Genomic DNA, 16,909 nt, shown 5'->3' on the forward strand with positions numbered 1-16,909 from the left:
CCATTTTGCAACCACAGAAGACAAAGGCAGGAGACTTGCTATCCTTCTAAATTTTAAATTTTAATTTAATTTAATTTAATTTAATTTAATGGATGCTTTGCCAGCATGTAGGTTCATGCACCATGTGCATGCCTGGTGACTACAGAGGCCAAAAGAGAGTGTTGGATGCCCTAGGATTGGAATTATATTGTTGTTGGGTGCTTTTCACTCTCCTCCATGCCCCCTCTCATTATTCTATTGCCCCATGTTCTATTGCCTACATGGTAGGTTGTGAGCCACCATGTAGGTGCTTAGAATTGAACCCCATTCCCCAGGAAGAACAACAGGTGCTCTCTTATCCTCTGATACAACTCACCAGCTGCTATCCTTTGTAGAAGATGGCTGATAAGACCTAACACCTGGGTTTCTGGAGGTATTGGGCAGAATACCTCAGAAAGATACATATGTGCTCAAGCATGTACATATCCCATACATATGAATCGAGTGCCATGTAAGCTTTTGGAACATAGGTGCATTTTGCTGTTCTAGACACCTAAATTCAAAATTTAATTCAATCAGTTATGAGCCAGTATTTTGCTTAACCTCTCATTTTTTTTCTTCTGGATAATGGGGTTACTTTCTTTCTTGTTGTGTGTTAGGAAAATAAATGACAAAATAAAATAAATAGAATCTCATACACATAAGAACTTCACAAATATTTTTTCCCTTCCCTCTTTACAGAATGGGCAAGTGAGCTAGGGTGTGTGTGTGTGTGTATGTGTGTGTATGTGTGTGTGTGTGTATGTATTTGCACTCATGGATGTATGTGTATGCATGTGTGTATGTGTATGCGTGTATGTGTAGCACTTACACATACATGTACATGTATATGTGTAGAGGTCAAAGGACAACATTGGGTGTTGACCTTCAGGCGTCATCCATCTTTTGGTTTTGGCTTTTGTTTTTCAGAGTGTGTATTTCCTTGGCCTGGAACTTACCAAGTATGGTAGGCTGACTGCCCAGTAGACTCCCTAGTGCTAGGATTCTAGGGCATACCACCGATGTTTTAAAACATCAGTTCTGGAGATCAAACTCAGGTCCGTAAGCTTGCCCAGCAAGCATTTTCTGAGCTGAGCTATCTCCTCTACCCAGTTGGGCTGGGTTTTCATGGATACTTATGAGTTTGCAACCCAAATCCTTGCAGGGAAAGTGATTTTTCAGCTATGTATTCATTATGGATTTACTTATAAAGGTGGAGAGTAATTTGAGCAGCTTTTGCTTCCTGCCCTGTAGAACAACACTTTTCAACTTCTTCATCTCTCTGATAATGTTGGTGCACTGACCTGGTGAACCTAAATCGCCAGTGCCATGACGCCCATACAGCCAGCCGACTGAGCCCCAGTTTCCATCAGGTAGTGATGTGGCTTTGGCTATGAGATGAGGGCACAAAGTAAGACACTGAAACCCATACCATTGTGTGAACTAAAAGGATTTTGAAAATGTGCAAAGGGAACGGCTATTTTTCCACCCTCCTGTGCTCAGGGCGAAAGGTTTAATCAGGTTGAACTAATAAGAAGCTTGAAATCTCTTTGTATAGAATAAGTCTGTCCATGTAGGTAAAAGACACCACTGAGGACTCCCACTTGCAAGATGTTGTGTTCAGAGAAAGACAAGTGTGACAACAGCTGACAAAAACAGGGTGTGAAATCAGGACTATGGGGGGGGGGGCACCCCCGAAAGGGATGCAGTGGATGTTTACCTGGTGACAAAAAGAAAGAAAGAAAGAAAGAAAGAAAGAAAGAAAGAAAGAAAGAAAGAAAGAAAGAAAGAAAGAAAGAAGAAGAAGGGGGTGTTGCAGAGCTTGGGCAAAGTGAGAAAGGGAAGAAAAGCACTCTGTGTTGTAAGAACAGAGTAATCAGAGGGCAGAGGGAAGGATAATAGCCACAAGGCAAAGCCTGCTCTGTGGCATAAGACAGCAAGCCCGTTAAGATCAAAACCAACAAAGACAAAAGGAGCTCTGAGGTGGAGCCAGAATCAACATCTTCATCCTTGGCACTTTCATAAAATACAAAAGGAACCTGACAGTGGTGGCGCATGCCTTTAATCCTAGCACTTGAGAGGCAGAGGCGGGTGGATTTCTGAGTTTGAGGCCAGCCTAACCTGGTCTACAGAGTGAATTCCAGGACAGCCAGGGCTATACAGAGAAACCATGTCTCAAAACAAACAAACAAACAAACAAAAACAAAACAAAACTTCAGAAGGAAGATCATGGTTTCCTCCTCTCTTTTCCATCCCAGCAGGTCCCAGCAGGTGAGCTAGCACCATCCTCAGCCCCATGACATCAGGAGATTCTGAAACTTGTGCTGTCAACACCAGGCCCTGGCGTGGCAGCAGTCACTGCTCCATCTTGAGCCTCCTTCTTCACAAAAGGGTGTCTATGAAGAGTGCCCAGAGCATTAGACCCAGAGCAGGAAAAGCAAGGCGAAGGGAGGATGAATGTTCAAGCTTTCTGCCCTTTCTGCACAGACCCTCTGAAGTGCCCATCTCACTGTTTCCAAGAGCAGGCAGGGAGATTGGTCATAAGCTTAGGAAAGCATCCTTATTAGCTTCCTGCCTCAAGTCTCCATTCCCTTTCAAAGAACCACATTCCAAATTAACTGCTCATGTTTATCTATTTGTTTATTTATCTATTTGGAGGAAGTTAATGGGCAGGGCAGCCTCAGGCAGCTTTGCTTAAGTCTATGGTAGTACCCAGGACAGCAGATTTAGTGAGCTGATATGCAAAGTCTAGGCATGGAAGAGGCAAGACAGCTGACCACAACGTGGCTCAAGAAGGATTTACATTAGTTCTGGGGCTTTTTCTAAAATTCAAAACAGAGTTTATTTTTGTCTCTGGGTATTTTGCGTGTGTATGTTCACGGCTCACCTGCATGATCAGTACCTGCTGGGACGAGAAGAGGCATTTCTGGCTCCAGATCCCCAGGAATTGGAGCCAGAAATGATTGTGGAACTGCCATGTGGTGCTGGGAATTAAACCCAGGTCCTCTGGAAGAGCAGCCAGTGCTCCTAATACTAAGCCATCTCTCCAGCACTGCCTTGGAGATTAATACTAATTTACATCTTAAATCTTAAGGAGGATTAAAGAAGTTATCTCCTGTGAGGTACTTAGAAATGATATGTAAGTACAACAGCCTTACTTCTCAGAGTGATATGTTCAAAGATAAGCAATGACTGCTTGAATCAATGGATTAGAAGACATGGTTGCTGCCCCGAGCTTCCAAAGTTAACCTGGCTTTCTATGTGGCATGCCCTGTACGTCTTTTGCACCATGGCTTGTGCTTTGGAACAGTCACTAACACGAGGGTCAAGTCAATTGAACACAAGCATGGTGGGTGAAACTGCAAGTCAGCATGGCACATGAGGTAGCTGCTGGATGATGACTAAGCAGTGGTGACATGCACAGCATAGACACACTGGGCAGAGACAAGATCCGCAAAGGGAGGATTGCTCAGTGCAGGATTTCATCATACCAACCTGAAAGTGAACCATTTAAAATTACCAGTGATTTCTAGAGTCCTGTATTTAATAGCAGATACTGTGGTTAACCAGGGGTAACTGACACAGAAGACAGAAGAACTGAATGCACAATAATGAAGTATGATGAATTCTGCCAGTTGTATTACTTCTTCTGTCTCATGTACAGGAACACAAGGGCAGGCTCCTTGAAAAGGAAGGCCTCCATCAAGCCAGAGGGCTGAGGAGACATGAGTTAAGGACCATGCTTTCAGGATCACCCTTCCAGCAGCCAACTTCTATCCTTGTATGACATTCCTCTTCTTACTTAAAACATTTGTCAGACATGGAACTTGCCTTGGGTGACACCTACAGTGGCCTTGTTGATGATACCTTGATGACATTATTGACCTGAAGCTCTGTGCAAAGTGCCCCTGGGAAGAGGGGATTGGGAGCTGGTAATTCTCAGATTTCTCATCACCCACCATCCTAGTTTCTGATTCAGAAGCTCTAGGTTTGAAAACATGTGAGGCTGACCCAAGATTCAAATCATGGAGCATTGCGGGATCATTACAGAAAGAGCATGCTGTTTCTTTTTCATCTTTCTGAGCAGGGTCTCAGACTGACTCTTTTTGTCCTATAGCTAATGTCAAAACAAGTGGCATTAAAACTCTTCACAGGGAATTTTCGCTTCTGGACTTTTAATGGAATAAAAGGGAAAATGTTGTTCTTGGAGCTGAGATATGTGACATTCTGGAAATGTCTGAGTGTCCTGTTCCTCACACTGACTCCCTTCATTTGCATCACTTGAAGTCTTAGAGTAGTCTCTTAAAGTGCTAACATTTTAAGGAAAACAGGGGTAAAAACATTTCTATTTTAAAAATATATACCCAGAAGAAAGCAGGGTTTTTTTTTTTTTTTCTGTCCAAAGGCACATAGCATTTTGAATGGTATTCTAGGGTCTTGCATGATAAATAGTCAACTACTAGAGGAAAATAAACTTCATGCTATGTATGCTTAGGGGAAGGAATTGTAGCACAGAAAGTGACAGTAACTGTCAAGTTGCACACTCTAGTTCTTACAATGCTTTCAGGTGAGCTGATGTGTCCTGGAGTCACAACTATTGTCATGCCAGAGCTGTAGAAAGTCCTGATAAAAAACATGTGACTATTTGCATGTATTATATTGCTAGACCCTCAATCTAGAACTAACCTTAATACATGCATGTAATTAAAATGGTATAAAAGCAAAAAGGAGGAGGGAGGATAGTACAGAGGGTTCTAGGGAGAGGAAATGAGGGAAGGGGATGACATCTGAAATGTAAATAAATAAAATATCCAATAAAAAAAAAAAAACATGTGAAGCAGAAATACTGCAAGTGTCTCCCATATAGGAGGGAGGTTTTGGTGAATAAAATTGTGGAAAATTTTTTTTGGCCAAACGGATTATTCCATAACATAATAATACACCTCCACTATAAGAGGGAATCAGCAGCTGGGCAGTGGTGGCGCACGCCTTTAACCCCAGTACTTGGGAGGCAGAGGCAGGTGGATTTCTAAGTTCGAGGCCAGCCTGGTCTACAGAGTGAGTTCCAGGACAGCCAGGGCTACACAGAGAAACCCTGTCTCAAAAAACCAAACCAAACCAAACCAAAACAACAACAACAACAACAACAACAACAACAACAAAAGAAGTAAGTAATCAGCAAAAGAAAGACATTAGAATAAATGCTCAAGTAAAAATATTTTCCTTGATCTCCTCTGGCCAACTCCCTACACTGCATCATAATGAGGTGCATTCTAAAGCCTGGAGCTGTAGGAAGGAGCAAAGTAGGGAATGCTTTCAGACAGAGTCAGAATCAAGCTGCCCATAACTGAACCCCTACTCCGTAAAAGCACTCAAATTTCAAAAATCCGGCACGTTGTAAGCTAGACAAGGAGGAAGGGACTTTCATCTTCCCTCGCTTTGTCCACTTTTATTAGAAGCTGTAATGCAGTCTGGGTTTGAGAGGCATGACTGTTTAACAGAGGGATTGTAACCTAATTTGTTGGAAGGAAAGGAAAAGCAGAAAGCCATTTTGCAAATGTTTGATTCTCAAATCTTTCTAGCCTGGGGCGTTAGCATGAAGGGAGTGCATTGCACTCATACGATTATAATTACCTTCAGATTTCTCTTCAATATTCAGGTAACAGAGTTACCGGACCCAGTTCACAAGTGAAGAAAATGAAGCTTGGATAGTCTTAGAGACATGGAGGGACCTGAAAGACATTAGGTTAAATGAAATGAACTAGATATCACGAGACAAACATTGCATGACCTCACACACACAGGAAATCTGAAATGATGATGTCATAGATTTTGAGAGCATGGTGATTACCAGTGAGGAGAGTAGAGGGAAACAAGGGACTCATTGGAAAACTTGATAATTACAATTAAGGTTGAATTCTTGAAAAATACACAGTGTATAAGAATTCTCACAATAAAATGCTATGTTTGATAGGTAATGCATCTGTTACCTACAGTGAAGCATTACAGAATATACACATGCTTTAAAACACCAACATACAATAAGTGCATAAATTTATATGTAGAATATATGCTGTTTTATAAAGGGCACTGTTAGTATAACTACTTGCTTATGACACCATCCCTTCACAAGAACATCAGTGAACATGGCTCGTGATCTAATTTAATACTCATTTCTCAGTATACTCGGGAAAATTATTGAAAATGGTTTTCATGCTTTTTTTCTTCCATTCCTATTACAGTACAAACACGATTCTTGTAAAAACCAGACCTCGGGGATTTTTTTCTCATATAAAGTCTTAATCCTTAATCATAGAAACAACTATTCATCTCTTTCCACCGGGACTGAGACATCTGTGACAGGAGCAGCCAAACTCCTAAGCTCTCCATTTCTGATGGAATGTTACCTATTGTGTAGGTATATGTATGATGGGAAGAAAACAAGGAGATATAACTTTACTATTTCTTTTTCAATAAGTTGGCAAGGTCTTGTTTGGTACTCACCACACGTGGAGAGAGTGCTGTGGTATACTATGAAAGAGGGCAAAATGTTTGACTTTACAGACCAGTGGTTTAGTACCAGTTTTAGGTACTAGGACAACAGATGTAATACCCCAGAAGTTATGCAACAAAAAAGCCTCATGACTTTTGATATCCAGTAAATACAAACTGGGAAAACTATAATCAAAAGGTGATACCCAAATACCCACCCCGTGGAGTCTCTATTTCTAAACATTTAGAAAATTTGGGCTTTGGAATTAGGTAACTCGGCTTCAAATCTTCACTGTAGTAGCATTTGTATAGACTTAGCCAATTTACTGAATTGTACCAAAAGCTTCTAACTCATATGATTCAATGATAGTCAAATAAAATACAGTGAGACCAGTGCTAGGCTAATACCCACGAATTACTAGCAGACTCATATCACTGCTATTGAGAGACCCCACAGCAGCAAAATGCAAAATTAAAGCCTTTTCTTTTCCCATTATATTAGCAGTTCTCTGTAGTTCTTCATGCAGGCTGCAAAACTATGTTTGGAAGCAACCATGTCCCAGGAATCTGATGTAAAAATCAGACACTGTAAGTAGTTTCTAGATTCACTATCCAGCCTCCTCTTTCTGGCATGGCTTTTTGTTTTTTTTTGTTTTTTTATTCAGCCTTGACCTCTTCAGAGAATATCCATTGATCTAACAAACATTGAAGGCATATCAATTTTATTTATTTCACTGAGTATTTAAAAAAGAAAAAGACAATGAAGAAAACATTATTTCTTCTACAAACAAAGTAAAATGCCAAGTGTGGTGGATCATGACGGCAATCCTTGCCTACATGAGGCTCAGGCAGGGGAATTGACTTGAGTTGGAGATAACCTAACCTATATTATGAAACTTTGTCTCAACACACACACACACACACACACACACACACACACACACACACACGGGGTGCCCGTGGGGCTATCTTAAATTCTGTCCTAACTCTCTGTACCTACTCATATTGGAATAAACTACATTTTATCCATGCCAGGAGCTGTAAGGAAGGCATCATTACAGATTTCAAGGTTGGTGCATAAATGGATTGACTGTAAGTGCTCTCAAGCTGCAGCTTAAAACAATCAAAGTTGTCTGTAGAGCCTTAGCTAATGTCCTGGTCATTTGTTAGTGTGGCCTAGATAGTCTTATCTTTGATTGCTTCCCTTCCCCACTGCTACACAGAGATCCTTCTGCCTCTGGAATTTTCCTCTCTGTTTGTTATATGCTTGGAAAGCTAGAAAGGCAAGGCCTCCCACTGCCTGACCCTGAAGCAGGCAACCCTGGAAGAGAACCCCTTTTGAGAGGCCAGATGTTGAAACAAAGCAACTCTAAAGGTAAGGAAGCAAGTCCACCAAAGCAGAGCCAAACTTATCTATTCATAGAGAGAGAAAAAAAATGATCTTTTGAAGTTATCTGAAGGCCATGCTCAATTGGAAGATCAGAACTGAAAATCTGACCGTATCAGAAATTAGCATTGCTAATGAAGTTTTCAGAGACTCACAGATTATTTTAATCTGCTTACCCTCTATAAATACTTAACTTAGGAAACACTGTTGCTATTTTTAATCATCTGATAATGGACAAATGTTATTATTTCAAGGCAGTAGAAATTGTGCTAATATCAGTTTTTTAAAAAGAGCCTTCAAATAGGAGCACATTGCTTTATTCTGTCAGTTTTGAGTCCATGTTAGGGAGTAGCAGCTGACTGAACTGTCTGGTCAATTGGAAGGTAGAGACAATCTGAGTGGCTAGGTGACAGGATCATTGGCTCCTCAGCCCTACTTGGGGTCAAGAACCCCAAAGGAACCAGGCATTTCTGTGGGGCTAGAACACTGGTTCCCAACCTGTGGATCCTGAACCCTTTATGGGTCAAACAACCCTTTCATGGGGGTCGCATATTAAATACTTACACTACAATTAATAACAGTAGCACAATTACAGTTTTGAAATAGCAACACAACATTTTTATGCTTGGGAGTCACCACAACATGAGGAGCTGTATTAAAGGGTGACAGCATTAGGAAGGTTGAGGGCCACTGTACTAATGTTAGTGAAGCAATGGCTTTGCTCATCTGTCTTGTGCTTCAAGGCTAAATTACTTTAATCAGTTAGTTTGATTTACAGTTATCCAGCCTTGCCTGTTCTCATGTGGATTCGTTGTTGGGTCAGCCATTTACTTACCCACCAGATGCCTTCTGAATATCTACAACATTCTACATACTCTGAAACTAAAGAAATGTCCTCTTGAGGTTTCCTTAGCTAGGGAGTTGGCTCAGTTGGTAACACACTTGCCCTTACAATCATGATCTACATCCAAACTCCAGAACACAAGTGAAAATTCTGGGTTAGAGGCACATACTCATGAATCCATGGCTGGGAAGGCAGAGACAGCTAGGAAGCCCTAGAGTCTCTGAGGCTTGGTGACCACCCACCTTAGCCTACTAGGCAAACTTCAGGCCATTAAGAGCCCTTGTATCAAAGCAACAAAGAAGATAGCTTCTGAAGAATGATAGCAAAGTTTCTATTGTCATTGCCCCCACATTCATGAACACTACACATGTACACACACACACAGGAGGGGGTGGTTTTCTGCTTCTGAGGATGTTGTCTCTTTGAGCAAAAAAATAATTAAATACAACAGAAATAAACAAGAGGAAGAGAGGAAGGGAATGGAGAGAGATGCCATAGTTCACAGCACAACAAAAGGTATTGGTTAATGCAGAGGGCAGAGCTGAACAGAGACAGCAAAGACTCCTTTCTAAGTAGTAGTCAAAGGGGACCCTGGGAGCAAAAGGACTAACACAGACACTGAGAGCAGGAGTTTCACAGGAGCCAGGGCTTTAGGCAGGAGAGTGGCAGATGCAAAGCAGTTTAGGGAAGAGAGAGGAAAGAGAAATAAAACAGTAGATGGAGCCAGATCCTCAAGCCTTTGAGGGCACAGTGAAGAGCTTACATTTTTCTTAAGTCTACTGGACCACAATTGAAGTATCGTTCCAGTCAAGTGATGGGTCTGGTTTACACCCCACAGGACGTACAGTGGGTAACTTCTACATTTACAGACTACTGTGGCATTAACAAGACTGGCCCACTGAGAATCCATTGCAGTCAGAGATGCTGGTGATGGGCAGGAGATACTCGAAACATGTGCATGCTTGGTCTGGAGCCACTGAGACCTCATCTAGAGAAAGTTAATCTACTCAGAGGAGCACGCTTTACTCATAAGCATTGGAGTCTTATCCAACCTAAACTGACCCAGTAAGTCTTTCTAGAGAAATTTTAAAATCCAAATACAAGGAAAATCAAAACACAAACAAGTCAGGGACTTACCCAGGGTCATACAGCATATCACTTTAAAATAGCAAGATGGAGCCTTGCACTTCCTTTTAAATCATGCTCCCAATTCTCACAGGGTCCTTGTCTCTATGTGAATTAGCAATTAATGATTAGTTATCCCTGTCTGCCGAATAGCTAATGCTTTAACCACTGCCGTGGGACCCATGTAGTGGATTGTCTGACAGCTGGATAACTGTATTGGCCTAGTCTTACATCTCAGCTTTACTAACTATTGACCATCTGCTTGCAGGCAAGCCACACAATTCTTTGGGTCTTGGCTTCTTCGTCTGTCAATTGGAGTAACAATGATACCATTCTAGTCCTCTGAGGCCCAAATAAAGTGCTATATGAAAATACCACTTAGAAGACCACCTGGAACAGTGGATGGTGCCCATGATTATTATGTAGCACATGCTCTTTAGAACCTGAAGTAAGTCTCTTCATATACAAAGCTGATTAGGAGTGCTCACTGGCCATCCTTTAGAGAAAAAAAAACTGTGAAGTATGGGTATCTTCCATGACTGCACTGCTGGCAAAATGACCTCTAAACTCTGCTCCAAATCTCATGGCAGAACAGTGGTGTTTGGCATGAGGTATCAACTCTCCCACCAATTCTGCTTTCAATAATTCTGAAAATACTCATTTCATAAGTATTCATAAGTGCTTAGTGGTGGTCAGCCTTTTTACTGGCTTCACCCTCTTAATTTCTTTCAATAAGTATGTGCTAGTGACCATGATAGTGTTTGTGTGTGTGTGTGTGTGTGTGTGTGTGTGTGTGTGTGTGTGAGCGCTCACCCTGAGGTGTAGGCACTTATGTGAATGTCAAAGGACCATGGAGTTCATGAAATTTGAAGATCTTAAACACCCTGAAGACTTGCTTATGCATTGGGAACACGATCCCACCTTGGAGCTGAACTTAGTGTTAGCATGCTTTCCCAAGATAATTGAGGCCCTAGGTTCAGAGATTGAGGCTCAGCCTCAGTGCTGCTGAGCAAAGCACAATGGAGCAAGACCAAGAGAGAAAGAGACAACAAGCCAAAATTCCTGTGCACACACTTGGATTTGAAAGCAGTCTTATCTACCTTTGATTCCTTCTTTATACTTTCCTACCTAAGAACTGTGAAATGTTAGTGTGCCCATTTTACAGAGGGAAAACTAAGCCTCAGCGAACTGAAAGGCTCCTAGTTCTCAAGTCTCCCAATGAGAGAAGAAACAGCAGAAGATTCCAGGTGTTTTGCTCTTATTCACATTTGGTGGGTGTTCTTTGGTCCCATCCATCCCCCTCCCCACAGGAACAAAAGTAGAGCTAGAAGATAAGTGATGATGTTATATGTTATGTTGTGTGTCCAGTTCACATGTCTATATTAGAAGAGGAAAGAGACAAACAGAAACAGAAAGAGGGACAAACCAGATCCACTGCAGAGTCTGGATTACTAACCATAGATCAAACACATGCCAGCCTGTTGGCGTTTCTGTTGGGGCATTAGTAGCTGAGCTATAGGCAAAGCTGGGACACTAGACCTCTTCCTGTGCTGAGCCGAGTGCTCACTTAAGGCGGAGTGAGCAGAGGCTTGCAGGATTCTCCTCTATTATTCAGTACAGATCTCCAGGGGACACTATCCTCAGAGGGTTATACAATAGCTTCAGGGCACCTAAGAGGTGGGCCTGCAGCCTGCAACAGTCTCTCTGTGAATGCTGGCCCACCCTCCCAGAACATGTATCCTCTGGATATCCAGATTGCTGCCCCTTGAAGACAGTCAGTACCACTTCTTTCTGTAAATGAAAGAAAGGAATTTGGGTCTTGCTTAAGCCTCTGTCAGCTTTTTAATTTTGTAATTTTCACAGGTCTTCATTAACACTAGCGTGATGAACGAGCCCCGAGTTGTAATTCGTCCCTTCCACAGTCCCCAGAGCCTAAAAAGCCATCTTCCAGTGCCATCATCTTAACGATTATTTATGGACAGTGCATGAGTTTCCCAAATGGGTATCATGCATAACACCAGTGCATTTCCATAAAAACAAGGGCAATTTTTAAAAACAAACATACATTTGCCTCATCTATGCAAATCTATTCCCGAGGATTTAATAAAACCACTGCTACCCTGTACCCTAAACATGCAAGTTCCTGGCTTGTGTTCAGCTCCCAGTTTGATTTTAAGCGCTGTGGCTGAGAGAGGAGGGGGCTCTCTGAGTAAGAGGGGAGCTAGTGCCTCTGCTCATGATGCAGCGTGCTTGTGCAAAGCAGCCCTGCACTTGCAGTTGTGAGCAGAGAGCCAAGTGTGGGAGTGCACAAAGGAGGTAACCTCCTCCCCACAAAGCAGCCAGCTTCGCATCAAGGGAGTATCAGGTTCCTGTAGTCAGCTGTGGGCTGTCACTGTCTACTAATATGACTGTTTTCCCATCTCTCTGCAAGAAGGCAGAAGCTGCTATCTGATTGGTATAGCATCTGACTTTCCCTCTGCATTGATTTCTTGTTCTCTTCCTTTGCTTCATAAAGAGAGGGACAAGAGCTGGTGCTGTGGACAGAGAAGCTTCATTTTTAGTATGAGACAACCTCTATTTTTTTTCAGGAGAGGGAAGTTGGATTATCAATTCTTTTGTAAATGTGTATGGTGATATTTGCTCCGGTAAGTTCATCTCTATTGATCTCTCTCTCTCTCTCTCTCTCTCTCTCTCTCTTTCTCTCTCTCTCTGTGTGTGTGTGTATGTGTGTGTGTGTGTGTACATGCGCACGCGTGCACGTGTGCATACATGTATAAGTACATTTGGGCTGTATACTTTTCTTTACCAATGTGATTTTTAAAAAATAATTAGTGATGATGTCTTTTTTCCCATTAACTTTGCTTTCTTTTATGCATGTTTAAACCCAAGAGTCTGGGTTATGTAGTATAATTCTCATGCTAGCTACTAAAGTATATACTGGGTTTCTGAGTTTCTTTTAAACACAGTAAGGAAACTATTTAAGCAAAGTTATATTAAGCTTCATAAAAATGTAATGCCATTCCATCCCAGCCTTCTTTTTAGAGCGTCTAATGTTCTGAGTATATTCATTGTGCTACAACCTGCTTATAATTTTAATTAAAGTTTCTTCATCAGCATCACAGTGAGAATATCTTCAACTCCTTAAATAGCTTCCAAATACTATGTTAATCTCACAAGGTCTTATACCAAGGTACAGTGAGGGAATGAAATGCCTTTCCAATTCTGAGACATTCATTAAAAGAACTGAATTTCTACACCAAAAATGTATCCATATTGTTAAAGTAAATCTCTTGCATTGCAGGAAAAGCTGGGCTTCAAGTGACCATTGTTTCTTTTCTGACTGTCTTGTATTTGGGTGTTTGTGCCACCATCTGCCAGATGCCCAGCCCTGGCTCTAATGTGGCCGTGGCTCAAGCTAATCAAGAGAAAAGTTGTTGTTATTTAATTCACACTGATGTGGAATGAGTATCTGGTCACATCTGCTCAGATTCTTGAATTCTAAATGCATCACCTGGTTAGCTGAAGACAGAGGATGGTCCGAATTCTTTATTGCTAATACATAAGTCTGGGAGAAAGTCTTAATATAATTATAATAGATACAGATGGTAAGATGATTAACTAATTGTGCTAATGGAAACAAACATGCATTAATCTTCTTTTTATTTTGTCACACAGCAAATCTACATAGCTTTTTTCCCCCACACTAAATTAATTAGAGAATGTATTCATAACAAAACTTGGGGCATCTTTAAATCAGAAGTAAAAACCTGGCAATTTTTAGAGATTTTTAAAGTAAAGTTGAGAATTGTAACTAGAAGTCTGATGCACACATTCTTCTTGAATAACAATATTTTGAGACCATGATACAGACTCAGATTATCTCTAAGGAGAGGGTGATGTCTATCCAGGAATGAACTGACCCTTCTGGGTGCTGCCTCCAGGGCACCCTGCAATGCACCTGTTACTTGCATGCTAAAACAGAGCTGCTCATTTTGATGGTCAGTCTGAATTTTGATTACTGTAGCTTCAAAAATAAATTCCCCCCAAACTCACCTGACTATTTATATTGTCTAATCTCGTGAATGTGTTCCCAATAACAACTTCAGGGGTCATATTCTTCAGGAACTAAGTATGCCTTAGCAGGTAGGCTGTTAAAAAAATTAAGCATGGCTTTCATTCTTGAGCAGAGTGAAAGCATTAGGAGCAGGCAGGCCCTGGCCCCTCTCCAGCACACACAGCTGACTCCCTAGCTCCCCTTTCCATCCATCTTTTGATGATAGTCTTTCAGAGCCAGCTGTAACATGTTGCATGTAAAGTCACAAGCTGCAAATGGGGTTGTCACCATGTAGCGGAATTTGAGGAAATGATGACCACAAGTGTCTGCTTTCTTCATTGCCTGCTTATTATGAAAGACTCAGGGTTTCATACATGAAGCCACAGAAAGGACAATTGGATCTTAGTAACTTCAATAAGTCAGGATCATCCCATTGAGTTGGGATAAGTCTGCATGGTCTTAATGTATTCCTCCTGACAAGTCCTCAACACCATGTCCAGAAAAGTCATAATCTATTTCAAGGAATGAAAATTCTAATGCTGTGTTGGACAAAAATAATGAAGTGATTTAGAAATTTTTTTTCCACAATGCAATAATCTCTTCATTTTAGGAAAATGAAAAAGGTCTTGATTGTTTCCAACTTTTAAATACACGGTTTGGCTTATCTCTCCTAGTCTCCATAGCCACTCGGGAGAGGCTAATCTCACTTCCCAACTTTGCATATAGGAAAATGGAGACAGAGAAAGTGTGTAACTCGATGAGATGACACAATGATGCATATGAGATAGAGTGAGTGGCATGTCCATCCTACGGTCAGGGCTTCACCTTGTCAGCATAACCTATGGCAAAGTCATAGGCCATGGTAATTTTCAGGCACTTAACAATAACACAGCATGTTTCCACTGGTATTTTTTTTCTTCTTCTGACAATAGATAACCTCCTTTTCTTCACACTGTGCTTTTGTAACTCCAGGCTAATTATGCGCCTAAAAACCACTCAATTTGTGCAGCTACCAAGATGTGGATGTAAGGAGAGGAAGCCAGCCTGGGGAGAGACAATATGCAGATGTGGCTAAATTAAGGTATCCCTGTAACTGAGCAAGACAAATCTGTCCCCTGACTTTCAATCTTCGAACAAAGAATCCAAATAAAGATGCCAAGAAAATTTAGAAATATCAGTGTCTCAAAGCACCCAGCTTGTCATGGATGCAAAATACAAAAGGCAATTCCAATTGACTTGATTCACTTAGGAGGACATTATAGAATCCTCACTTTCCTTTCAGTTGCCCCTGTGATTTTCTTTTTGTTTTCTGGCTAACTGGAAAGGGCTTCAGTTGGAATATTGCTTCTCTGTGAGCCAGGTAATTAAAAAAATGCACACAGCTGCTGATAAGGGAGCTGGGCAGTGTGACAGAGTTGAAGCCCTGAGTCCTTTGTACCCAGGCACTGAGCTCCGCATTTGAAACCCATGTGAGCTAATAAACTTCAGACAAGTCTTCCAGGGGAAAATTTTGACTAACTAGGATCAAGCTGTTTCAAATTTCCCCTCAAGCAGCAACATGGTGGCAGGGCACAGTGCTCATGGTAACTCTGGGAAACACTGTGTTGTCTTCCGTTCTACCTGATAGGATTCTGAACCATAAGAATGTGGCTAGAATAAAGTCTAGCTCAATATATCCTTACGATATTTTACCAAAACTCAAAAGGATATAAAAAAGCAAAGGAACAAACACAAACACATTGGCGGCATCCAGAGTTAGACTCTGAAGTGATCACAATATTGAGGGTTTTTCCGATGTGATCTGCTGACTAATGAGCACTAGTTTTGAGCTACCACTTAGAGAGACAGTTAGGCAGTTAAAAACTCAGAGTGCACTGCACAGTGAAATGTTCCCAAGCTGACAGTCACTTTGGAAGAAACAAGAACACAATTCTGCAGTCTCTCTTCTCCTGTTCTTGAATAAGACATAATCTTGCGGTTTAATCAGCAAGTGTGGTATCAGAGCCAACACCAATAAAGAACCGTGGATTGCTTTGCTTTTTTGATGAGTATTTATGAGGGTTCTAAATGTAGCCAGAGACACCAGAGACTTTTGCTCTAAGAAAATATTTTGGGCTCAGCCCCAGGGCTCGTCAAATTGTATGCCATCCCTTAAAAACTAATCTTGGAAACAGTTTTATAAAGGAAATCATTTTTTCAGTCTGCCTTCTTAAGAGGGATCACTAAGTCCCAAATAACTAGCATTGAATACTACCCCATCCAACCTGTTTTCTTCTGCTTTTCATCTAGATAGATGTGTGTCCTTAAACATATGGATCATTGAGTGCCTTTACATACAGAGAAAGTTACTGGTATGAAGACAAGTGGTGTGGAGAAGTCTTGAACTTCACCGGCCTCACTATAGGCTAATGTACAAATGGAACAGGGGTCTTATCAGGTATTCCTGTAAGAATCACTTCCAGTTTTGAGCCTAACATCACCAAGTGCAATGCAATCCTTTTGGCTTTGAGGTTTTTGATAATGGGTGTGTGTCTTTAAGTAGTTTTGAAAAAAATAGAGAAAGGGAAGAGCTGAAGCTGAAGCACTCTAATCTTTCTCCACCCCACAGAGAAATGGATCTTCATATTATGTTTTATATGCTAACATAACTTCTACTCTAAATCCCGGTGGGAAGTCATTGATGGGGTCCCTCTAAAGCATTCCAGTAGTCTCTGGAAAGCTAATTTCAAGCCCCCCAAAACAGTTCACTGAAGATGAAGTTGGCCAGTATTAATAGATAGTCACGTATTATGGCCTTTTGAAGAGACTGCAGGATATAGGTTTTTTTTTTAAATTGATTGAATTTAAGGAAAGGATGTTAGAATGTTAGTCACTAGGTTACCCTTTTATTTAACAATTATTTAAGAACACCTACAATGCACTGAGTACTGAGCGAGCTGTGAAGAGTGGTGAACAGATCTATTTAACACCTTTACTTTCAGACTGAGGT

General features: G+C 41.2%; 1 protein-coding gene across 2 annotated transcripts in view; it reads left to right on the forward strand.

Annotated features, from left to right (window-relative positions):
* Positions 1–16,909, forward strand: part of Synpr (synaptoporin) — a 297,805-nt gene that overhangs the window by 134,307 nt on the left and 146,589 nt on the right. The window contains exon 1 of one of the 2 annotated variants that reach the window (XM_034498819.2): positions 12,184–12,511. The exons of the other annotated variant lie outside the window; for it this stretch is intronic. Within the exon in view, the coding sequence (XP_034354710.1) occupies positions 12,488–12,511 (24 nt within the window). The 5' untranslated portion in view covers positions 12,184–12,487. Of the gene's footprint in view, positions 1–12,183; positions 12,512–16,909 lie in introns of those variants that run through there. 2 annotated transcript variants of the gene reach the window in all.

The sequence above is a fragment of the Arvicanthis niloticus genome, chromosome 3 (genome assembly GCF_011762505.2).
Source record: "Arvicanthis niloticus isolate mArvNil1 chromosome 3, mArvNil1.pat.X, whole genome shotgun sequence".
Classification (NCBI taxonomy): Eukaryota; Metazoa; Chordata; class Mammalia; order Rodentia; family Muridae; genus Arvicanthis; species Arvicanthis niloticus.